We start from the raw sequence: 25,631 nt of genomic DNA, 5'->3' as shown, positions 1-25,631 counted from the left end.
GCTTTAAATTTTAAACCAGGGGTGATGGCAAGCATGCCTTTAATCTCATTACTTGGGAGGTAGAGGCTGGAGGATTTCTGCAAGTTTGAGTCCATCCTACTTTTTATAGTGAGTTCCAGCACAGCAAGAGCTATGTAGTGAGATCCTGCCTAAAACAAGCAACAACAACAAAACTCCCCAAACCCCAAAATAGCCAGATTGTATGTAGCACATGCCTTTAATCCCAGCACTCAGGAGGCAGGATGTAGAAGTGGGTTTGTTAAGGTGGAAGCTAAAGTCAATGATTTAGGAACCACTTTCTTTTCTAACATGTAAGAACTAGAAATTTCCTCATTAATACTGCTTCATTAGCATCCTATAAATTCTATGTTGTATTTCCATTTAAAATATAAGTTCACTTAAAATGTCTTTTTAATATATCTTTCTTAGATTACAGAGCAAATATATGATTATTATTTTAAAAAGCAAGCATTTCAAAGGTGTATAATTATCAATGAAATTTGAATTATTGATCTTTGAAAGAAAAGATTGGTTTTAAAATAATTTTTCTCCAGTAGAAATGAAGACAGACCTGAATTTACTGTTGGAATGTCTGAAGTATCACATGGGCAACCCTTTGTCACAAAAGGAAGTTTTGATCACTATTCATTCAGTTTGTCAACAAAACAGTAAGACATAATAATGAATTTTAGTCATAATTCTATTGTTTTTCCTTTTTTCCTTCCTGCTTCCCTCCCTTCATCTCTCTCTTTCAGTGTATGCCTTTCTTTCCCTCTCTTCTCTCTTTTTCTTTCTTTCATTTCATATCCTCAAGTAACACAGGCTGGTGTTGTAGAATATCATTTTAAGGTGTATTAAATTTGTTTTTGCTCTGGAACATTTGTTCAATGATGTAAAGATGTGTTTCTTTTGTTTATGCTGCATTTGTTTAACTTTGCCTGTCTAAAACACCTGATGTTTTAATAAAGAGCTGATTGGCCAGTAGTGAGGCAGGAGAAAAGATAGGCAGGCTGGCAGGCAGAGAGAATAAATAGGAGGAGAAATCTAGGAAGAGGAAGAAAGGGGCAAGCTAGCACAAGGAGGGGAGTATGTCAGGGCCCAGCCACCCAGCCACCCAGCCACCCAGCCACCCAGCCATGGAGTGAGAGTGAAAGTAAGATAGACAGAAGTAAGAAAAGGAAAAAGCCCAGAGACAAAAGGTAGTCAGAATAATTTAAGAAGAACTGGCAAGAAAGAAGCCATGCTAAGGCTGGACTTTTATAAGAAAGAAAACGCCTCCATGTGTGTGGTTTATTTGGGAGGCTGGTGGCAGGCCCCAAAAGAATAAAAGAGCCCAAAGAGACAGAGTAAAAAACAATCAACAACAAGTTGATCTTAAACTCTTGATCCTCCTGACTGGGAGGATCCTCTCCAGCACTGGGAAAGCACACATGTAACACCAACCCACAACCCACTCTGATTCCAGTACTGTAATATGTTAATATGCACGGCTGTTTCTCTTCTACTTCACGTATGTGTTATCCATTTGATTCTTTTATCCTTAACCAAATAATTATAATTTATATCTTGTTTTATCTGCAAATCCTACAGGTGATGCAGGTGTTTATTTCCGAGAAATTGGTGGTTTGATGTTTGTAAAAAATCTTGCAAAGTCAAGTGAGCATAGCATGGTAAAAGAAGCAGCCTTATACACATTAGGATCTATTGCAGAAGAAAATGGTAAAATATAAAATTTTATTTTTATGTCCTTAAAATAATTTTAAATAAATATTTAGATTTTATTTCTTTATTTAAAGGTGAATACCACCACATCTGTCTTGACTCTCATTTTTTAGGGTTATTTTGTTTGTTTCCTATGTTTTTTCTTTTTTCTTTTTTAAGTTTTACTATAAAACACAGGCTGGCCTTGAATGTATAGTTCTCCCGTTTTGCTTCCTAAGTATTGGGATTGCAGCATGCCTAGTGTTATTTTGAACTTTGAAAGACTTTTGCACTTTCAAACATCTTAAGAGATACCATAAATATTGCTTGTCCCTCTGTTTTCCTAAGCAGATAATTTAATTTCTTTAAGTTTTTTTTTTTTTTTTCCCCCCAAGACAGCGTTTTTCTCTGTAGTTTTGGAGTGTGTCCTGGAACTCACTCTGTAGACCAGGCTGGTCTCAAACTCAGAGATCTGTTTCTGCCTCCCGAGTGCTGAGATCAAAGGTCTGTGCCATCACTGCCCAGCTAAAGTGTTTTTTTGTTTTGTTTTGTTTTCTTGCTTTGTTCTTTGCTTGTCTCACTTGGCCTCACTTTTCACTTCTACTTGGTCCAGTTTCCATTTTTTATTTGGTTGGGATTTTATTGGCAATTCAAGAATGTTTGCTTTGGAGCTTAGACTAAGTCATTTTGATTAAGATATTCCTGGTTTGGGGCTGGCTAGATGGCTTAATAGTTAAAGGTGCTTGCCTGAATTTGATGTGTGGAACTCATGTGAAGGAAAGAGAGAACTAACTCCCATAAGTTGTCCTATGATTCATAAGAGCATTGTGGTATGTCTGTACCTGTTGGTGGACACAAACACTATACACATGTGCACACACACAAGTAAATAAATAAATGTAATTTTAAAAAATTTAAATATTGCTAATTTGGTTTGTTAAGCAAGCACATATCAAGTTTTCATAGATTTTATTGTTTGTAGTATATGTCAATTAAATGACATCTAGTTAAGAAGCAGCCCCAGTTTGACAACTTGTGTTTTGTTCAATGTATTTTTTGTGCTAATATATTAAAATGAAAATTATATTTTATGTTTCAGTTTACTGTCAGCAAACTTTGTGTACTTCAGAGTTATTTCAAGATTTAAGTTGGTTCTTATCTAATGATGATTCCAACACTAATTTGAAAAGAATGTCCGTCTATGTTCTTTTGGTTCTGGTTTCTAATAATAGTAAGTACAGTGTTTTATGAATGTTTAAAAACATTTTAATATGTTCTATGGAATAGTCATTAATATTTTTATTCTAGTCGTGCTTGTTATATTAGTGCCTTTTTTTTAAAGACAGTTTCACTGTGTAAACTGTGGTGATCTACCTGCCTCTACTTCCCAAATATATTTGTGAGTTTTTAGTCTCATTAACATGCAAGAGATACTACCTCTAAGGAAGGCATTAATAGTATACATTTAATCACATGATATTTGTTAATTTTAATAAATAGTGATTTGTACTACTTAATCTTTAAAAAGAAAAACAAGTATTTAATGAATTGGTTGTCTTTTCACTGAATTGATCATTTTGTTACAAGATTTACTGTATTAGGCCTCAATGGTATTTATTTGGGGATAGTTTTAAATTTATTGAAAATTTGAAAATAAGCCCTGCAGTGATGGTGCACACCTTTAATCCCAGCACTTGGGAGGTAGAGGCAGATGAAACTCTGTGAGTTCAAGACCAGCCTGGTCTGCAAGAGCTAGTTCCAGGACAGGCTCCAAAGCTACACAGAGAAACCCTGTCTCGAAAGACCCTCTCAAAAAGAAAGAAAAGTTGAAAAATTAGTCTGAAGCATTCGTGTGTAGCTAGTTAGGACTTTTCATGTGTATGTTTGTACATATGCATGTGTGTGTGGGCTTGATGTAGAACCTAGAGGTTGATGCTGGGTACTTTCCTCAACAATTTCCACTTTTTTTTTTTTTTTTTTTTTTTTTTGAGATACGGCCTCTGGAGCTTTCCATTTTGACTAGACTGACTGCCCAGCAAGCCCCAGGGATCAGACACAAGCTAATGTGCTACTGTGCCTGGCTTTTTATTTTTTACAAGGGTGCTGGGGACCAAACTCAGTTCTTTATGCTGCCACTTTACTGACAGCCTACTCCGCAATCCCTTTATTTTTAAAAAACTATTAAGCATTTTGTAATTTTTAGAGGAAAACTGAATGCTGTAAGTAGCTGAGCATAGTATATTTTCCATAATAAAATTGTAATTCTGTAAACTTTATAATATTTTAAAGTATCTTAAAAGGGAATTAAAATATTTTTAAATATCTTAATTTCTATAGAATTATTTCTAAATAAAAGTCATATTCATGTTATATATGTCTATTTTCAAGGGAATGGACAAACGCTTGTAAGAGAAACCGGTTGCATTAAAGTTCTGTCACAGTTGTTCAGGTATGTAAGTAAAATGTCTTATTATTCATTGTTTAGGACATTAGTGCATTTGTAATTTATTACCTATTTCTTTTCAACCCAATAGGACAGTTCTTCCAAATTATGAATTGAATTTGTCAGATAATAATGTGTTCCAGAGTTATCTGTTGTGGGCTTCAGTGTGCAGTACTCTGTGTGTCTGTGTCAACAATCCTCAAAATGGTAATTATTTCAACTACTTAAATACAAATATAAAAACAAATGGTGACTAATATTTTGCAAAAGTCAAAATAAAACAAGCTTGGCTTTCCTTCTTTCAGATGAGAATCAAATGCTTTGTTGTTTACTTTTTCCGTATGCTAATGAATGGCTAATGAATTGCATGAAACCTGAGATAATTCGACCTCTATGCTCATTTATTGGACTTACTCTTGCAAATAATAGTAAGTATTCATTATTTTCTAGGTTGTACATTAAGAACTGTATTTCGAAGCATAACAAAAAACGACTAAATTCAATTAATGATTTCGATGTTTCTACTTTGGACCATTATAGCTATACTTAGACTTTTGTGTGAGATAAGGTCTCACTGTGTAGCCCTGGCTGGCCTGGAACTCACTGTATAGGCCAGGCTGACCTCAAACAGATACTGACCTGCCTCTGCCTTGAGTTCTTGGATAGACTTTTGAAGGTAAGAAAATCTTGGAAGTAGATATTATTGGGAGGCCATTGGAAAGATGGTGACAGCAGCATAGTTGTTTCTTGAAAGATGGGTGTTTGAGAATGGTCTCCTATAGTCCAGACTGGCTTATAGATCTCTTTCTATATATAAACTAAAGATGATCCTTCTTTCCATACCTTCTAAGTTCTGGGAATATAAATATGTACCACTATACCCATTCTACATTATAGTTTGTTGTTTTGCTGTTTTTAACTTTCCTAAATACCCTCATGAAATAGAGCAATGAAATAACAAAACTAAAACCTCAGAGGATGTACAATCTGACCAAAAATGGAATTAAGTTAGAAATGAAAAAAGAAATCATGGGGTCAGTGAGATGGCTCAGTCTGTAGAGGCTCTTGCCATTCAATATGATGCAAATCTTATGATTCAAGTTTGATCCTCAGAACCTACATAAAGGTACAAGGAGAGAACTGACTCCACAAAATTGTTCTCTGACCGCTATTAGTGCATGCACACTCACAATGCCATTATAATAAATACAATTTTTTATATTTAAGTAACATTTATTCTTTAAAAATATAACAAAATAAACTATATAAGATAAAATAAAAACTATCACATCAGAGTTGGGTAAGACAAATAGGAGGAAAAGAGTCCAAGAGAAGATAGAAGAATCACAGGCCCACTTGATTTCATACTCAGAAATCCCATAAAAATGCTAAACTAGAAGCCATAGTATATCTTCAGAGGATCTGGTGCAAACCTATGCTGGTCTGGTACATGCTGCCTCAGTTTCTGTGAGTCCTTATGAGCTTTGTTCATATTGATTTAGAGGGCCTGTTTTCTTGATGTTCTCCATCCTCTCTGACTTACACTCTTTCTACCATTTCTTCCTAGGGGTTTCCTGAGCCCCGAGGGGATGGATTTGATAGACATATCCCATTTAGGGCAGAGTATTCAAAGGTCTCTCACTCTCTGCATAATGTCTGGCTATGGGTCTCTGTATTTCTTTTCATCTGCAGGAGGAAACTTTTCTAGTGATGGCTGAGCAAGGCATGATCTGCTTCCCTGGTCAGAGCATAATGAAATTTTTAAATGAACAACAACAAAAAACCTTGACAGGTTGACTGATAGCCACATATGTGGTTATTAAAGACTAGATTTCAAAGCCAGGCAGAGGTGGTGATGCACGCCTTTAATCCCAGCACTCGAGAGGCAGAGCTAGTTCCAGGACAGCCTCCAAAACCACAGAAAAACCCTATCTCAAAAAACAAAAACAAACAAACAAACAAGACTTCTAGAGATTGTGGAAAGCTGACTGATAAAGATTGCTAAAAGTTGAAGGCTAGCCTGGGTTACATATATAGTGAGTTTCAGGCCAGACTCAGTTACAGTGTGATGCGATGTCTTCAACCTTCCCAACCTACCCCCTTTCAAAAGATCTGAATTACCAATCCAAATTACCATGAAAAGTGACATCACTATATTTTGTTTCTAGTTTTTATTTGATGTGTATGAGTGTTTGTCTATATGTATGCCTATGTACTACATGTGTGCCTGGTGCCAATGAAGGCCAGAAGAGGGAGTTGGTTTCCATGGGATTGGAGTTACAGACATTTATAAATTACCGCTTGAGTGCTAGGAATCAAACCCACCATGTCTTCTGTAAGGGCAGCCAGTTCTCTTAACTGCTGAGCCAGCTCTCCATCACTCACTCAAGAACTATAATAATTAAGCAAAATATTAGTAGAAACAGTTTTACACATGCAATTAGACAATTCTAATGAATTGGACAAAGTCTTTAAAATATAGAAATTACTAGAACTTACTCAAGAAATAGGTAACTTGAATATTCCTCTATCTGGGTTTTGTTTGTTCTTTTTTATTTTGAAGTGTTTTTTTTCCTTAATTTTTATGAGTATGAGATTTGCCTGTATGCCAATGTGTACAGTGCCTTTGGAGACCAAAAGAGGGTATAAATGCCCCTGAAATTGGAGTTACAGTTGTGAGCTGCCATGTGGATGCTGGGAACTGAACCAACATCCCCTCCCTTTAAGAGGAGAGAGTGCTCTTAACCAGTGAGCCATCTCTCCAGCCCCATGTTTGTTATTTTTTTCAGGATAGGATTTTATATAGCTCAGGCTAGCCTTGAACTTGCTATGTTGCTGAGGCTGAACGTGAACTGGTTCTCCCTTCCACCTCCAAAGTGCTGAGATTGAAGGCACTTTAATCTGGCCATCACATCTGACTCCATAGTTATGTATCAAAGAAACAGAATTCATGAATTAAAGCTGTAATAACACAGGAGAATTTCAAAGTCTGATAATTTTACTAGTAAATTCTACCAAACATTTCAGGAAAAAAGCTCCCACAATTCTACATAAGTTATTCCTAGTAATAGAAGTGGAAGAAAGTGTATCAAAAATGAATAAAAGACCCGGAAACTGGGGGGCCGGAGAGATGGCTCAGAGGTTGGGAACACTGACTGCTCTTCCAGATGTCCTGAGTTCGGTTCCCGGCAACCACATGGTGACTCACAACCATCTGTAATGAGATCTGGTGCCCTCTTCTGGTGTGCAGATATACATGGAAGCAGAGTGTTGTATACATAATAAATAAAATAAAATCTTTAAAAAAAGAAAAAAAAAAAAGACCCGGAAACTGATATTGGGGTTCAAGTTCAAACTGAAATTCAGAAAAACAAAGAAGCTAGCTACTAGCTCTCACCTCTATCTAGCTCAGGCTGAAAGGGCTGATCCACAAGCTCTTCACCAAGCCTCAAACTGCTGCCTCTCCTTAGTGTGGTTGGAGAATGAATCTGATATTGACCCTGTTCCTGTCTTAAATACCTCTTGTGAGTCCTGGGATTAAAGATATGAGCTCTAATTCTCTTTTAGACTAATTGACTCTAATGTATCCCTGGGTGGTCTTGGATTCACAGAGATCTGTCTCTCTCTTAATCCTGAGTCTTAGGATTAAAAGTATGTACCACCACCTCCTAGCTTCAGGCTGCTAGGATTAAAAGTGTGTGCCTAGCTTTTATGGCTTGTGGCTGAGTTTGCTTTCTAAATCCTCAGGCAAGCTTTAATAAATCATAAATAATATATCACTACAAAGAATACTTTTGAATACATTCTATAAGGCTAGCATTATACCCAAGCCAAAAGAAGGCATTACAGCCGGGCAGTGGTAGTTTATGCCGTTAGTCCCAGCACTTGGGAGGCAGAGGCAGGTGGATCTCATGAATTCCAGGACAGCCAGGTCTACAAAGTGAGTTCCAGGCCAGCCAGGAATGTTACACAGAGAAACCCAGTCTTGAAAAAACAAAACAAAACAAAAAAGGCATTACAACAAAATTATAGGTCAATATTATTAACATAGGTATAAAAAAATACTATTTGCTTATATAAGACAGAGCTTAATGTAATCTGGTTGGCTTCAGATTCTCTGTGTAGTCAAGAATAACCTTGAACTCCTGAACTTCTTGCCTCTACCTCACCAAATGCTGGAATTACAAATGTGCACCATGATTCTTGGTTTATGTGTTTCTAGGAGTTGAGCCCACTGCTTTCTAACCAATTCTGAGTTATATTGCCCTCCCTAGATTAAAAATTATATAATAATATTTAAAAATCAACTGATTGCCACCAGTTTAAGTCTATCCTGATCTACATAATGAATTCCAGGCTGGTCTGAGCTCAAAAAGTATTTTCTAACCACATGGAGAAAAGATAATACGTTATGACCAAGTGGCCTATCTCAAAGGAGTGCAAGATTGGTTTAATATTATAAAACTATAGTCACAGACTAGAAAAAAGAACTATATGATAACCTTAATAGAGGGAAAGTATTATTCATATGTAACATGTCTTCATAATAAGAATTCTTGGTAAACTAGGAATGGAAGGGAACATGGTATGATAAGGTCTATATATAATGCTACATGTAACTGCTATTCTCATTATTTTTATTTAATATTAGATATTTCTAGCCAGTGAAATAGGGCAAGAAAGTGAAATAAAATTCATAGAGGTTGAAAGGAAGGAATTTTTCCCATAAGTGATGTAATTGTGTGTGTGTGTGTGTGTGTGTGTGTGTGTGTGTGTGTATCCAGATACACTACTACAGTTAATAGTAGTGTATGTATGGGTCCGTATCCTAAAAACCTTTTAGGAAGGTTTCAGAATACATGGACATACAATTGCATTTCTATATGCCCCAACAAGTTATTGAGACCTTAAACTGTCATTTGTGTGTATGTGTATGTTGGGGGTGTATATTTGTATTAACATGTGGCTGCAGGTACACTTCCCTGTGCATTTCAATGTGGAGGTGAAGGAATAACTTAGGGTATTTTCCTCTATCACTCTTTACCATACTTTCTGAGACAGGTCTCTCACTGAAATTTGAGCTTGTTGTTTCAACTAGACTTGCTGACAAACAAGCCCCTGGAACCTGTCTATTTTGTTTCTCCAGCACTTGGGGGATATAGGCACACAGTGCCTTGTCCAGCTTTTATCTTCTATGTAGTTATTGGTGACCCAAACTCAGGTCCTTATGTTTGCTGGCAAGTGCTTTGCCCATTGTGCCATTTCCCCAGTCCCCATCATTTTTAATAATGTGTTTAAAAAAGAAAAAAAAAAAGGAAGGAAAAGAGCTAGCTTGGGGTTAAAGAGATGGATCAAAAAGTAAGAGTACTTACTACTCTTGTAGAGGACCCAGGTTCAATTCTCAGAACCCATATGGCAGCTCACAACTGTAACTCTAGTTCTAGAGGATCCAGTACCCTCTTTGGGCCTCTGTGGGTGCACATGGTACCCATACATACAGGCAGACATGCATATACACGAGACAAAAGTAGATAAATCTGAGGGGAAAAAAAAGATAGTGTGATACACAAAGTCATCCCATTACTTGAGAGGCTAAGGCAAGTGGATTGCAGTGAGTTTGAGACCATAATGGATTACATAGTGAATTAGAGACTAGCCAGCCTAAGCTACAGAGAGATACCCTACCTTAAAAAATGAAAATACTTGACTAAATACTTCAGTGTAAATTTAATGAAATATATGTGATGTCTGTGCTATCATTTTCATAAATGTCTCCCAAAGACCCATATATTGAAGGCTTTGTCCTCAGCTTATAGTGCTATTTGGAACTTATGGAATCTTTAGGATGTAGGTCCTAACAGAAATAAGTCATTAAGATGTACCATTGAAGAGAATGTAAGAACCCTGGATTCTCTCTGTTTTTGCCTCCCTGGCTCCACCAGGTGATCAGGAGATGTAGCTTAGTGACAAAGTCTTTATTTAAAAATGATTTATTTATTTTATGTACATTGATGTTTTGCCTGCATGTATGTCTGTGCAAGGGGGTCAGATCCCCTGGAGGTAGAATTACAGACAGTTGTCAGCTGCCGTGTGGGTGCTGGGAATTGAACCTGGGTCCTAAGGAAGAAGAGCCAGTGCTCTTAACTACTGAGCCATCTCTCCAGCAGTGGCAGTGTCTTACATTCTGTGTATATGTTTCTGATTTCAGTCACTAGCACCAAATAAATAAGTGAATAGTGTTAGATATGATATTATTTTATGTTAATATCTCTTATTTATAATACAAAATTAATATTTGCTTTTAATCATCTCAGATTTTAAATCATCATCCTTAGAACTAGGCTAAGCTAAACTAGGAAAAAGTTTTGTGGCAGGATTTTAACTACTAGCCTCATTGCCATTGGTCATAAGCCTGTTTCTAGGAAAGGAGCTGTAAAGATACGGACTTCAGAGCTTCAGGGGATTCTTTCTCATTATTATTTTCAAACTAGGGCGTGGTGGCACATACTTATAATATCAGTTGGGAAGAAGCAGCAAGAATGAAGCAAGCCTGGGGTATATAGTAAGACCTTGCCTCAAAAAAAATATTATATATATATATATATATATGTATATGTATATATATGTATATATATACATATATATATATAATACATTTTGTATATATATGTGTGTATACCTGTCACTGAATCTTTGATCAATGATATATTAGAATTTTGTGCTCCAAGAAGAAATACAACTAAGTGTAAATAAAAGGCATATATGGCTAGGTGTTGTGGTGCACTCCTTTAATTCCAGCACTTAGGAGGCAGAGGCAGAGGCAGAGGCAGAGACAGAGGCAGAGGCAGGGGCAGGGGCAGGGGCAGGGCAATGTCTGTGAGTTCAAGGCCAGCCTGGTTTACATAGTGAGTTCCAGGACAACTAGGACTGTATAGAGACCCTGTTTCTCAAAAACAAAAACAAAAACCAAAAACCAAAAAACAAAACCCAAAACAAAAAAAAACAAAAAAAAAGCCAAAAAACGTGTTTTTGAAACAATGAAACACATTGTTATTTATAGAGTAAAGCAATATGAGATATCAGTTACATTGGAATTTAGAAAGCAATTGCTAATTATAATACCAAGATAAATGAATGAATATGTTCTTTCATTGTTATATGTTGTTAGGGTCCTGCTATAAATCCAGGCTACAGCTTATCTTTTCCCCCCTGCCTTTATAGGACTAAGATGATAGGCCTAAACTACTTTTCCATTCCTTGCCCCCTACCGAATCTATTCTTTATAGTGCTACTGAAATACTTGTTTAATAACTATGAAGGATAGTTTAATCATACCACAGAACACACCAGTTCTCACAAGTGAACTAAAAGATCTCCTACACAAAACAAAGTACTATCCTACTATACATACAATTGTACCGTGTCAAGAAGTGTTACTGTGTTTATATGTATGGATGTGTATGCACATATGCATATAAATAGAATTTTTAATTATGTAATTTTTGAGAGTCTCAGTATTTGAAAAGCCAAATTAAAAGTACTCATTGTAAAATAATTGAATGAAACCATATACCTGCCTGTTTTGAAATATTAATGTTTTTCTACTTTATTCCTTAAGCACATGTTCAGAACTGCTTTGTATCTTCTGGTGGACTGGATGTTTTGTCTCAAGTTCTTGTGCAGCTGGAGTCTGATTCACACAATACTTCTTCCAGTGCTAAGCTTGCAGTGGTAGTGACAAAGACCGTGGATGCATGTATTACTAATAATTGTGAGTGAAAATTGAGCTTTGTTTAAACTGAAATGGTGAATGTTGAAATGCTACATTAAATACTATTGGAGGCAAAATTTCCAACTTCTTACAAATGGAAAGGAATCTTAGAAATTGCCTATTTCAGTTCCTTGTTTTCCCATCAGAAGTTACAGCTTCCCTAAGAATGAACATCTTCATCTTTTGACTTTAGGTCTAATAAGAATCAAAATAAGATCCTATTATTCTTAAGTCATTATTTTACTTAAAAAGCTGTTTGAGCTAGATGTGGTATAGTGAATGCCTTTATCCCAATATTTGCAAGGCAGAGGCAAGTGGATCTCTTTGAGTTCCAGGCCAGCCACGGTAACACAGTGAGACCTTGTCTAAAAAGAAAAAGCAACTTTAATTAAAAGAAAACTTTAGATGACAAATCAAACTTGGGTTTCCAGCACCCAAACTGGGCAGCTCACAACCACCGTTACTCCAGCTCCAGGGGATCCAACACCTTCTGGCCTCAGCAGGCACCTACAAACATAAGTGGCATATACTTATATAGAGAGACACATATATATCTCTTAAAAAATTGAAACATGCCTTTGTAATGAGTGAGAAGCAGAACTAGAACTACAGATATATCTTCTCATTTGTACAAACACTCAGAATAATAGTCTGTAAATCCTTGTAATAAGGAACCCTTTACATTCACAAACAAGCCAAAAAGTAGATGATTGAGTTTTTAAAGATTTATTTTTGTGAGCCACCATGTCAGTGCTAGGAACTGAATCTGAGTTGTCTTTTGTAAGACCAGCAAGTTCTCTTAACTACTGAGCCATCTCTCCAGCCCCTAGATGGCTGTTTAATAAGCAGTTAATGAATACCTGCTGTGTTCTGAGTCCCAAAGACATAAAAGTAGTTGAGATATAGTCCCTTGAACCATGAGATGTATCAGCAGGTAGAGGCTCCTGCTGCCAAGCCTCGTAACCTGTGTTCAATCCTGAAGCCCACATGGTAAAAGGAGAAAACTGACTCTCTAGATAAAGTTGTCATTTGACCTCTGTATGTGTACCATGGCATATGTGCTATGAAAAATTAAATGATATAGTTCCTTGAGGAATTCACAACTTTATTGTTCATACCAGTATTATTAGACTCTGCATGTACCCTGTTAAAAGCCCTATTAAGGCCATGCAGGGTAGTACATACCTATAATCCCAGCATTTAGGAAGTAAAGGCAGGAAGATAAGTTCAGGGTTAGCCTCTGTTTAATAATAAATTTAAGGCCATCCTGGGCTGTTTAAGACCCTGTCTCAATAAAAAACAAAATAAATACCTTAAAAGGAAAAGTATAGCTTAATAGACTTCTTGAATGTCATCAGAGTTCATAATAGGTTTATGTAACCTTCATTGAATCATTAACATTAGTAGTGTCATAATGTACTATTTCAATGTCAAGCAGGATTTGATTATCTAGTAATGCCCTTACTGTCTAGGAGATATGTAAGATAAGGAGATATGTAAAATAAGAATAGGTAGGTATATTCACCTTTTAGGAATATAGCATTAGTTTGTGTTTATGTCATGTAAAACAACTAAGAAGAAACCATTAAAAAGGAAGAGGAACATAAGCCAGACAGTGGTGGCACGCTCATTTAATCCCAGCGCTCTGGAGGCAAAAGCAGGTGGATCTCTGTGAATTTGAGTCCAATTTGGTCTATAGAGCTAGTTTTAGGGCACCCAGCTCTACAAAGAGAAATCCTCAATAAAAGAAACCAAAGAACAAAAACAAAACAACAAAAACCATAAGACTAGTCATGATGGTGCACACCTTTAATCTAGAGAGACAGAGGCAGGTGAATTTCTGTGAGTTTGAGGCCAGCCTGGTTTATGTAGAGAGTTCTAGGTCATCCAGGAATACATAGAGAAACCCTGTCTCAAAACAAAAATAAAAAGAATATATAATGAGGGCCATAAATAAGCTATGGTCTTATAATGTATGTATTTAAATTGAGATGTATATATATATATATATATATTGGCTGCTATATGACATGTATATATTAGATAATATATAGGCATATGATATTCTTCCTGAATAAGCTCTGAAATAGTACATGTATACTTAGAAATTTTAAATTTGTACTTTTTTCTCCCCCATCTTAAACTAGTAGCTACTTTTTCATTGATATTATCCAAATACCACATTGTTTCAAAACTTCTGGCCTTACTGCTTCATGAGAGTCTTGATTCAGGGGAAAAATTTAGCATCATACTTGCCATTGGTCACTGCACAGAGGATTGTGGTAAGTATTCAGTTAATTCAGTGTGTGTACTAAAACAGTGGGGTAGAAACATGCTTTTGCTTCTTTCCCCTTATTGTATGAAACGCTTAAAATCCAGCTTTTCTCCCAGCCAGTTAAGCTCCTATTTTCTTTCTCATAATCTCTTAGTCAGAGGCCACTGGTAGTACTTTTCTTTTTCACTCCATATTTCTTTCCTTTGCCCCAAGGCCACTGCTGCCTTTCACTAGTACAACTGTAACAGCTAACCTCATCTGCTCTTTCTTGTCTCTCTCAACTTTCAGTCTTCTTGCTGAGTCAGTATACGGATCTAATCCTGTTATCACTCACTGAAAACCTGAAGGCCAGTTTTTCTAACCTTCAATGAAAACTTTAAAAGGTTTTGTTTCCTCTTTCTATTTCCATCTTAGTCTCCCTCTAATCCATTTTGCCAACAGTCTCCACTTTGCTCTCTTTTAATCATTTCCCTTCTTCCTCTCACTTTCCCACTACTCTCTTTCCTTATTTTTTGTTTTCTCTATCAGTTTCTCTATTTTTTCTTTTAACCTTTTAAGAATGTTTTTATTTATGCGTATGTATGTTTGTATCTCTGGGTGCCCATAGAGGCCATAAGAGGAGTGCTAGAGTCAGAAGTGAGTATGAACCACTTGATGTGGATATTGGAAACCAAACTTGGGTCCTTTGCAAGAGAAGCAAGTACTCTTAACTACTGAGTCATCTTTCCAGTCCCTACTCTTGATCCTTTTTTGATACCAAATGAGAGATATTTGATTACTCTTATGAGGTGTGGTAACATTTTAGAAATCATTTATGAGACTTATATAGCTTGTGCAAACAGATAGCTAAACTGAAAATATTTTTGAGATTATATTTTTTAAAGTTTGAATTATGTTCATAATTATCACAGTGATGAATCATGACCTCATACGAAGCTTTATAAACTTTATAAAAAAATAATCACCATTTTAATTTTTTATATTTTTACAGAGGAAAATCAGTATGAACTTTTAAAAAGCAATGGGCTTCCACTAATGATACAAGCCTTAACTGAATTTAAGAATGAAGAACTAAACAAAGCTGCCATTTATGTGCTTCACAACTGCAAAAAAATTAGTAAGTTTACTGTTACTTTAGGAAAATATCAACTAGCTGGACAGGGTAGTGCACACCTTTGTCCTAGCCCTGGGAGGCAGGGGCAGGCAGAGTCCCCGTGAGTTCAAGGCCAGCCAGGCCCACATAGTAATTCTCTATCACAAGCAAACAAAAACCCTAAAATATCAACTACCAGGTATAGTGACACACAACATTTAATTTCAGAACCAGAGGCAGGCACATTTTTGTATGTTCAAAGCCAACATGAATTACATAGTGAGACACTATTCCAAAGTAAAAGAAAGGAAAGAAAATAACCAGTGTTGCTAAAGTGTATGTACTGTGATGATCCAAGCTGTTTTAGATTCCAAGTTTTTTTTAGGCTTGAAAAGAGCAGACATTCCCAGCACTTGGAGGCAGAGGCAGACAGATTTCTGTGAGTTGGAGACCAGCCTGATCTACAGAGCTATTTCCAGGCCAGTGAAGGCTACATAAAGAAACCCTATATTGAAAAAACCAAAAAACAAAAGAATACATAATTTGGAAATGACAATTAGAGCATTTTCAACGTACTCAAGCCTATGTAGAAGACAACATCCAGATAGCAGTAGCTGAGAGAATCCACTTACTTTATGCCTCGTGTTATATTTCTGAATCATAATATAAATTACATTTGTTCGTTGGTTTAAAGTATTGGAATTTCTATCATGTGCTAAGTACCATGAAAAGCACTGGGATTGAGGGCTGTGTTATAAGCAAACTGTGGGCCTATAAGTTTAGTCTAAGTAAAGAAATAGTAATTCTAAAAACAGATTAGATATTGTTATAAATTGACATAACAATTATGAGGGTGTGTAGTACGGATACTTAGCAATACTCTATAGCAAAGTGATTGATCTGACCCAGATTTTAAGCAGCAAAGGTTTTGGGAGAAAGGGCCCAAAATCACTAGAAGAAACAGATCTGAATGTCTAGAATTAATCATGTGAAAAGAGAAAATGTGCTATGGGCAAATGGCTCAGGCCTAAGCAACAGGTCCTCAGGAGGGAAACTGTATATTCAAAGAATTGATGAGCAGTCTAGTTGGAGCCCAGAGAGCTGGTAGTAGCTATAAGATTTCTTTGTGAACCAAAAACTGTGGACATAATACATTTTTAAAAGACTATATTTTAAGCACATCTGTGTTCCCTAGTTTGCTTTCTACTGTTATATTAAGCCTTATGTCCAAAAGCAACTTGGGGAAGAAAGGGTTTATTTCAGCTTACACCTTACAGTACATCGTTAAGTGAAGTAAGGACAGGAACTCAAGGCAGGAAACTGGAGACAGGAACTGAATCAGAGACCATGGAGGAATACTGCTTACATAGCTTGGTTAGCTTGCTTTTGTATTTAACACAGGACCATCTGCCCAGGGATTAATCAAGAAAATGCCCCCACAGACTTGTCTACAGGCAATCTGATTTAGAGGCATTTTCTCAGCTGAGGTTCCCTCTTCCCAGATGACTCTAACTTACATCAAATGAATGAAAAACTAACCAAAACAATTTACTTTTGGACTAGAGATGAGCTTAGTGATAGATATGCTTAGCATGTGATTGACTCTGACTTTAATTCTCGAATTCCAAACAGACTTCTTTATTGTCAGTAACCTTGTATCTGGAATAACATTTTCATGTGTTATTTTCCAAAACTATGAAAAGTAGAGTCTAATTTTTGACTAAATCCTAGGCCACTGTCATACTTCCACTTACTTTCAGTGGAAATATACCAATTATTGTATGTGGGTATACAGTTTAAAGATGGGATGAGGTGGAATATGTAGTTGTCCTTAAAGTGTGATAGCATTTCTAGCAATGATAAATTTACTATTCCCTTTCCCCTGTCTCTCCCTCTTCACCCCCCTGTGCATCCCATATTACAAAGCTGAGAAATTATCTCTAAGTCAAGGAGAGAATTCTTTTAGTGAAAATGAAGCAGACCAAATAAAGGGCATAAATGAAAAAGAGAATGTTGAAGAGCATTGGAAGTCAGCAAAGGAAATTATATGCAGAATGAAACAGCTTGAAAGAGAAGGAAAAGAGGTTGGTTTTTTTTATTTCATTTCACAGACTATAAAACTCTGTGCAAATACTTTAAAACAATAGAGGTTGGCAGTAAAAATTTTTTCTCCAGTTATTTTTTTAAAATGTTTAATGTAAAATTTAATAGTAATGCTTAAAGGACTCAACCTTGGACATAGAGCAAATTTTTTACATTTTTTCTGTATTATTAAAAAAGATTCTATTTTTATTCATGTGTGGGGGAGTGGTGTGTGTGTGTGTGTCTAAATGCCTGAAGTGTCCAGAAGAGGACACTGGATCCCCTGGAGCTAGAGTTATAGGTGGTCTTGAGCTGCCTGACATGGGTGCTGGTATTTTAATTCATAGCCTCTAGAAAAGCAGCAATAATTTCTAACTGCTGAGTTGTCTTTCCATGTCCTATTTATTTTGTGTTTACTTTTATTTATATGTATATGCACACCACAGATTTAAGGGAGCCCTAAAAGAAAGACAGAAAAGGGTGTCAAATCCCCTTGAGTTAGGCTTACAGGTAGTTATGAGCCACTTAATGTGGATGCTAGGAACTGAACCCAGGTCCACTGCAACAAATGGTATGTTCTCTTAGCCACTGAGCCATCTCTTCAGCTCCTAAATGATTTTTTTAGTTTTAACCTAGTGTGCATGGGTGTTTTATCTTCATTTATGTCTGTGTACCACATGCATGCCTGGTGCCCAGAAGGCCAGAAGAGTGCATCAGATCTCCTGTGACTGCAGTTAGTTACAGTTGTGAGCCACCTGGGAATCAAACCTGGGCCATTTGATAGATCAGTTACTGCTCTTAACCCTTGAGCCATTACTCCAGCTCTCCCAAATGATGATTTTTAAAGGGAGGTAGGGGTGTGTGTGTGTGTGTGTGTGTGTGTGTGTGTGTGTGTGTGTGTGTGTGTGCACATGGATGCCTGTGGAGTCCAGACTTGGGTGTCAGATTTCCTGGAACTGGAGCTACAGGTGATTGTGAACAGCCCAATGTGGGTGCTGGTAACTGAACTCAGGTTCTCTGGAAGAGCAACAAGCTTTCTTAAGCACTGACTCATCCATCTTTCTAGCCCCCTAAATGATTCTTTGGAAAGTAGAAATCGTAACAGGAAAGGCTAGCTACACACAAGATAAAACTAAGAAATCTAACATCTGAATAATAGTTCAACAAATTTTCAGAAGAAACAATCTAATTTCCATCCCTCTCCCCACTCCAGTCTTGTATCTAAACTGTAGGGGTATGGTCTGACAAATGCATCAGTGGATAATTCCATCATTGCACAAGCATGACAGTAATTTCTCAAACTAAATGATAATGATCAAGAGATTCGATAAATTTACAAAGTTTGAGGGCCTGGATGATGGCTTAGTGGTTAAGAACATTTGCTGCTCATAGAGAAGACCTGGGTCCACTTCTTAGCACACATGCAATGGCATACAATCAATTCCAGGAAATCCTACACTCTCTTCTGGCCTTCACAGGTACCAGATATGCACATAGAGAACATACACACATGCAGGCAAAACATGTATATACCTAAACTCAAAATAAATTACTTTACAAAAGGGGGGTTGCATATGTGAATGCTGCTGACTAAAACAGTCTACCGTTTTATAGTAAACTTTTTTATTAAGTGGAAGAAATACACTAAAATAATGATAAAAGTATAGCAGAGTAATTTGTTGTACACTGTGTGAAGAAGATGTATTGCTGTGATTGATTAAGAAGTTGGACAACAAATAGCTGGGTAGGAGGTATAAGCAGGATTTCTGGGGAAAGAAAGAAGAGAAAGAGTCTAAGCATGCAGAAGAAGCTAGGAGACATGGAGAGAAAACAGAAGGTACAAGATAGAAGAGAGGTAATGCCACATGATAGAATGTAGATTAATATAAATGGGCTAATTTAAGTTGTAAGAGATAGTTGAGACAAGCTTAAGCTAAAGACTGAGCTTTCATAGTTAATATAAGTCTACATGTCATTTTTTGGGTTTTGCCAATTCCTCAACCAGGGAAGGCTTTGCCACTCCCATGGGTCTAAGGCGTTGGGGTCCTTGACATAGCTGTTCCCATGTCAACAATACACTTTCACTATGGACTCCTGACCTCTCTCCACATACATTCTTGGGGGAGGGTGCACATGTGTATGGTAAGCCTGTAGAAGTCAGAGGAAACTCTTCGGTGTTAGTCCTCAGGTGCTTTCTCTTGTTCCCAAGTCACAAGGATCCCCAAAGAGACCAGGGAGACAGACCGCCGATACAAATGCATAAGGTTTATTAAATTGTTTATCCTACACCTTGGGAGGGACCCTGTCTAGCAAGCTGACACAGCAGACTCCCTGTCTATTGCTAGGTTTTAAAGACAAAAGTTACAGGATTACATCACTAGGTACGGGTTGATTTCTGATTGGTTGACATTTGGGGAACAATCAAGAAATTTCTTAAAGTCATATTTTGGTATGAAATACCCGTGTACTAGGTATTCTCATTGGTCAGTGCTAAGAGGGAACATTCTGGGTTTCTATGGCTTTGTCTTGTTACTTGTAGGTGGCCTGATGTCCATAGATATCAATAGTTTCCAGAACTGTATCCTGGAGACTATAGGGGAGTTTTTGGTCTCCCCTGGAGTTTCTTTTGTGACCAAACAGTTCCTAGGAACCAAGTACCTAGGAGGCTTGTGGGGGTGGGGGGTCTGGAATTTCTTTGTGTTAGTTTTGGCCCTAGGCTCCAGGAGGCCAGAGGATCTGGAGTTTCCTTGTGTCAGAGGCCTATGTGTCTTTTCTGTAGCCTGTCATGGCTGCTAAAGCAGGGGCTTAGTGAGGGTCTGGTCCCTTTATTTCTAAATTATTAGAAGTGAAGCCTTTGAGTTTAGTTTTCCCCTTTCACTTTCCACATGTTGTTTGAAACAGTTTCACATTGGCTTGGAACTTCACTACACCAGGATAGCTGGTTTGAAAGCTTCCGGGGATCGGTTTGTCTCCCACCTGGGTTACAGGTGTGCACCACTAATCCCTAGATTTTTTTTGTGGTTTCTGGGGATCTGAATTCCAGTTCTTATGCTTTCAAAGGCAAATACTTTACTGACTGAGCTATCAATAACTTGAGATGTAATTTCATTCTATTCACTTGTTACCTAATTCAGTGGTTTTTTTAGTTTACTGCACTATTTGTTCTTTTAAATTGTGATAAAATGCATAACAGTATTTCATTTCTAACTCTCTTTACTTTTTTGAGACTAGTTCTTATTTGTAGTCCTTGCTGGCCTAGAACTCGATGATCAGTCAGACTTCATATTTGTTGCGAACTTACTTGTTGCAATCTTAGTACCTATGCTTCCCAAATACTGGGGATTATAGGCATGAGTACCCTGCCTGGCTTCATTTCAATCATATTTTAAATGCACAATTAGGTAATATTAAGGACATTTTTTTATAATGTTGTTCAACCATGTCCCCTGATCCTTGTTTCCTGATTTCCTGTTTGTTTGTTTGTTTGTTTGTTTGTTTGAATCAGGGTTTCACTTAGTAATGCTGGTTGACCTGGAATGCATAGACCAAGTTGACCTGGTACATGGGCAGTTTTTGTGCCTCTGGCTTCTGAATGCTGGGATTATGGGCATGTGCCAAAGAACCAGCAGGTTGGTGGGTTTGTTATTGTTACTTGTTTAAGGCAGATCTCATACAGCCTTAGACTCAGTGTGTATTGGAAGATGACCTTGAATTCTTGATCTTCCTGCCCTGCTTCCAAGCACTGGGATTACAGGCACGTGGTACCACACCCTGTTTCCCTATTTTTAAATGTGCTATTTGGTGGAAATATCTGTTGTATGTAATCATTTGGAAGAAAAGAGTGTTGATAGCAATGCAGATGATGGAGGCCTGGTTTGTGAAGTTCCAGACGGAAGTTTGAGAATTAGACTATTGGGACAGCTGCACTGAATTGAAACCTTTGCTTTACTGGGACAATTGATGCTGGTTAGCTGGAGCTGAGAAAATAACAATGATTAAAAAATATTGGAATTTTGAGGTGAAATCTTCTGAGAATCATTACAGAGAAACTATTCCAGAGGCAGCCTAGCTTATACCTTGTTCTGGCAGCCCAGCTTGATAGTACTGTAAGAGATACCCAGGTAGTCCTGGTTTTGAAGGCATGAAGGTGTCATGAAAAGCAAATAAGTCTTGGCATTGGGAGAGGCTGGGAGAGGCCACTGGAGAAGGTGCAACCTCAGTAGCAGTTGAAGCCTCAAGTCTGAAGGGGTCATGCAGAGATGATGAGGGTTGACACCCTGAAGAAGAGCCCAAGAGAGGCTATTGGTGGAAGTGCAGCCTAGTTGCAACAGAGAGCCCAGAATTTTGGAGATGCCAGTACCAAGGGATGACCACCAAGAACAGCAGCAGTAGTGGAGTGGAGCCTGCCAGAGCCTGGACGACAAGCTGTGTGTGCTGCAGACGATAGAGCCAGAGAAGTGACCCAGGCCCTTCAGAGGAGCCCAGAAGATTGTGAGTGAATCCCAGATATTGGACATTGAGTTATTTATACTTCTGGAATTTGATTTTACTTTGTTCAGATTGTGACTGTGCCCTGGTTCTTCTCTCTTGAAGTAAATAAAGTACTTAATTTATTTTTGATTTTACAGGAGCCCATAGTAGAGAGACTAACCTTTTTTTTTTTTTTTTCAAAGGAGATTTTAGAGTTTTACAGAGAATTTGAATTGTAAAAGAAACTGGATATTTTTAAAGACACAATGTTTAAAGTGTCTTACTTTATAAGATTGTGGAACTTTTTAAGTTTGTAAAATGTTTTACATTGTGAAGTCTTTATTAATAGGTAATCTTGGAGATGAACAAGAAAGGAAAAGTTGTAGCTTAACAGTGATGTATTTGTGTGTCAAGTTTACAAGGGGTCAGCTGTCCTGGCTAGTCCTATGTCAACTTGACACCAGCTAGAGTTATCAGAAAGGAAGGAGCCTCAGTTGAGAAAATAAATGCCTTCCTAAGAATGGCCTGTAGGCAAGCTTGTGGGGCATTTTCTTAATTAGTGATTGATGTGGGAGGGCTCAGCCCATTGTGGGTGGGGCCATCCTTGGACTGGTTGTCCCAGGAAGCAAACTGAGCAAGCCATGTGAATCAAGCCAGTAAGCAGCATCCCTCCATGACCTCTGCATCAGCTCTTGTCTCCAGAGTTCTGTCTTGTTTGAGTTACTGTCCTGACTTCTCTTAGTGATGAAGAATAATAAGGAAGTATAAGCTTTTCTTCCCCAAGTTCTTTTGGTCATAGTGTTTAATCACAGCAATAGTAACTAAAGACTTCCCACAACGTATTTATCATTCTAAACTGAAACTTGCCCCATTAAATAACTCCTAGCTTTGCATGCCAGTGCTGTTCTTTCAAAATGCACACACACACACACACACACACACACACACACACAGACAGAGATAAGCACACACACACACACACACACACACACACACACACACACACACCATATTTGTTTGAGTCTTGCTTGCACTTCTTATGAAGTGGAATTGCTTGGTCATAGTCTACTGTAATTCTATGTTTAGTTTTTTGAGGAGCTGCCACTTTTTTCCATAGCCATACACCATTTTACAGTCCCATTAATATTGTACATGAATTCCTTCTTTATATCTTGGCAAAACTTACTTTCCATTTTAAAAATTATCAACATCTTAATAGTTATAAATCAGTATTTTTGCGTTTCCCTGATGATGCTGAGCACTTGTTCACGTGCAGTTTATTTTCTTTGGAGAAATGTCCCATTATGAACTGGGTTTTTTGCCTCTTTGAGTTCATGTGAAATATTTCTTTTTTTTAAGTATTTTTATTTATTTATTATGTATACAACATTCTGCTTCCATGTATATCTGCACACCAGAAGAGGGCACCAGACCTCATAAGGGATGGTTGTGAGCCACCATGTGGTTGCTGGGAATTGAACTCAGGACCTCTGGAAGAGCAGTCAGTGCTCTTAACCTCTGAGTCATCTCTCCAGCCCCAGTGAAATATTTCTTTAGCATAATCTTCTAGATTCTTTTTGTATCCTTCATAGTTTAATTCTCCTTTTTGTTTTATTCTTTCCTTTTGATGGAGTATATTCTTCTACATTTTTCTAACAAAGAGCACATTGGGTCTAATGTTTTTTTGAGAACACACAAATCTAAAAATATTTTTTTTTAAGATTTTATTATATATAGTGTTCTGTCTGCATGTTTGTCTGCAGGCCAGAAGAGGGCGCCAGATCTCATTACAGATGGTTGTGAACCACCATGTGGAAATTGAACTCAGAACCTCTAGAAAAGCAGCCAGTGCTCTTAACCTCTGAGCCATCTCTCCAGCCCCTATTTTTATTTTTATAATTAACTGATAATTACCTGGGCATGGTATTCTAGATTTTTTTTAAAAATCACCTTCCCTCAGAATATTGAAGGGGTTGTAGCAGTAAAGCAACTCAGCCTAGCTCTGATATCAGTAACATGAGCAGCTCTATGTTCTTAGTAACCTCCACTCAGGTAAAGTTGCATTCCTTTTGTTGTTTGTTTTGTTTGTATGTATGTTGTGGGGGGTGTTTCAAGACAGAGTTTCCTGTTTTTCCCTAGCTGTCCTGGAATTCACTTTGTGACCTAGGCTGGCCTTGAACTCAAAGTTGGATTCTTGATTAAGCCACAGAAACAATTTTGGAGTCAGACTGAAGCAAATTGGCTATCTTACTATATATTTATGCTGGGGGGGGGTACCTTTAATTCCAGCTGTCATGGGGCAGAGACAAGCAGATCTTTGTGAGTTTTAGGCCAGTCTGGCCTACAGAGGGAGTGTTAGGAGATCCAGGACTGTTCCACAGAGAAACCCTATCTCAAAAAAAATTTTGTTTATAACAGAGAGATACTAGGAAACGAATAGAATACACTGAAGGCATATTGACTTCTTAAGATACGTATGTGGCTTTCCAATTTACACTGCTCAAAGGACAAAATTTACAAGATATAAACATTAAGGAAAGCTTAAAATTTTAAGTAAAAAAAAAATAGGAGCTCATTTACTTAGTTCTCTTATTAAAGAAACTCTCCCATCAGGCATTGTAGAATACATCTATAATCCCAGCACCCAGACAGAGGCGGGAGACCAGGAGAAAATTCAAGGCTAGCCTGGGGGACATGAAATCTGTAATGTGTTGTTTACAGGCATCAAAGGTGTAAGTGACCATACCCAGCTGAGTTACAGTCTCAAGATGTAACTGTGGTTGTCAAAGGTTCTTTCCTTCTACCTTTATGTGGGTTCTGACGATTGAATTCAGGTCATCAGCCTTGCTTGGCAAACTCTCTTCACTTGCTAAGCCATCTCATTGGACTGTGTTGGAGTTTCTTCATTCACAGCCATCAGGACAAACAAACTAGATTCTAGAGTGAAGAATATGTATCTTTCACTGCCCCCTTTTCATGGCCCCTTATTTCTCCATTGTGTTATAGCTTTTGATATTTATTATTCTTCATGTCCAAAGTCATTCTGATCCTGTGGTGTGACATCCTTTGTCTAATTGGAAGCTTGTATAATTCTTCTTTTGTTTTTTTTAGTCAGAGTTTCTCTGTGTAACAGTCATGACTGTCTTGGAACTCATTCTGTAGACCAGGCTGGCCACCTGGAACTCAGAGATAGGTCTGCCTGCCTCTGCCTCCTGAGAGCTGGAATTAAAGGTGTGTGTCACCACGACCAGACAAGAAACTTTTATAATTTTATCCCCAGCATTTACATTTCATTTTTAAATACCTTTTAAGAGTTTATATCTTAGGTAATCAGTTTTGGATTCAGTTTCATCAAACCTGCATAGGTTATTTGCCTGTCTTTTTAGTTTTGAATTTTTTTTCAGCTTTTCTTATTCTATTGCTGCCTGTTATTGTGGATTTACTCCTTTTAGAAAATTGATCTTTTATAAGCTTTATAGAGGACCAAAGTAAAATATAAGCATTTAATTTGTTTTTACTGGAAACTGTTCTTTGGCAGATTGTTCCACTGGGTAAATTTACTATTAGATGTTACACTGCTACAGTTAAAAACATTGACATTGCACCTGTAAAAGTGTAGTTGTTGTTTTTGTTTTTTACTCTTTTGGCTCTTTGGGGGCCCACCACCTAGCTCCCAAATAAATCACATGGAATCCTATTCTTTCTTATCAATGCCTGGCCTTAGTTTGGCTTGTTTCTAGCCAGCTTTTCTTGATTTAAATTATCTTGTCTACTTTTTGCCTGTGGGCTTTTACCT

The 25,631-nt window shown here is 37.4% G+C and overlaps 1 protein-coding gene across 2 annotated transcripts in view; it reads left to right on the top strand.

Moving 5' to 3' along the window:
* The window catches only part of Terb1 (telomere repeat binding bouquet formation protein 1), a 48,088-nt gene that overhangs the window by 2,700 nt on the left and 19,757 nt on the right, over positions 1-25,631 (top strand). The window contains exons 2-11 of one of the 2 annotated variants that reach the window (XM_035441427.1): positions 558-668; positions 1,591-1,719; positions 2,801-2,932; positions 4,090-4,150; positions 4,236-4,351; positions 4,450-4,572; positions 11,763-11,915; positions 14,066-14,197; positions 15,182-15,307; positions 17,210-17,367. In XM_035441427.1, the coding sequence (XP_035297318.1) occupies positions 558-668; positions 1,591-1,719; positions 2,801-2,932; positions 4,090-4,150; positions 4,236-4,351; positions 4,450-4,572; positions 11,763-11,915; positions 14,066-14,197; positions 15,182-15,307; positions 17,210-17,367 (1,241 nt within the window). Of the gene's footprint in view, positions 1-557; positions 669-1,590; positions 1,720-2,800; positions 2,933-4,089; positions 4,151-4,235; positions 4,352-4,449; positions 4,573-11,762; positions 11,916-14,062; positions 14,198-15,181; positions 15,308-17,209; positions 17,368-25,631 lie in introns of both variants that reach the window. The other variant, XM_027405744.2, reaches the window with a different exon arrangement.

Source organism: Cricetulus griseus, chromosome 3 (assembly GCF_003668045.3).
Source record: "Cricetulus griseus strain 17A/GY chromosome 3, alternate assembly CriGri-PICRH-1.0, whole genome shotgun sequence".
NCBI lineage: Eukaryota > Metazoa > Chordata > Mammalia > Rodentia > Cricetidae > Cricetulus > Cricetulus griseus.
This window is presented reverse-complemented; position numbering and strand designations above follow the sequence as displayed.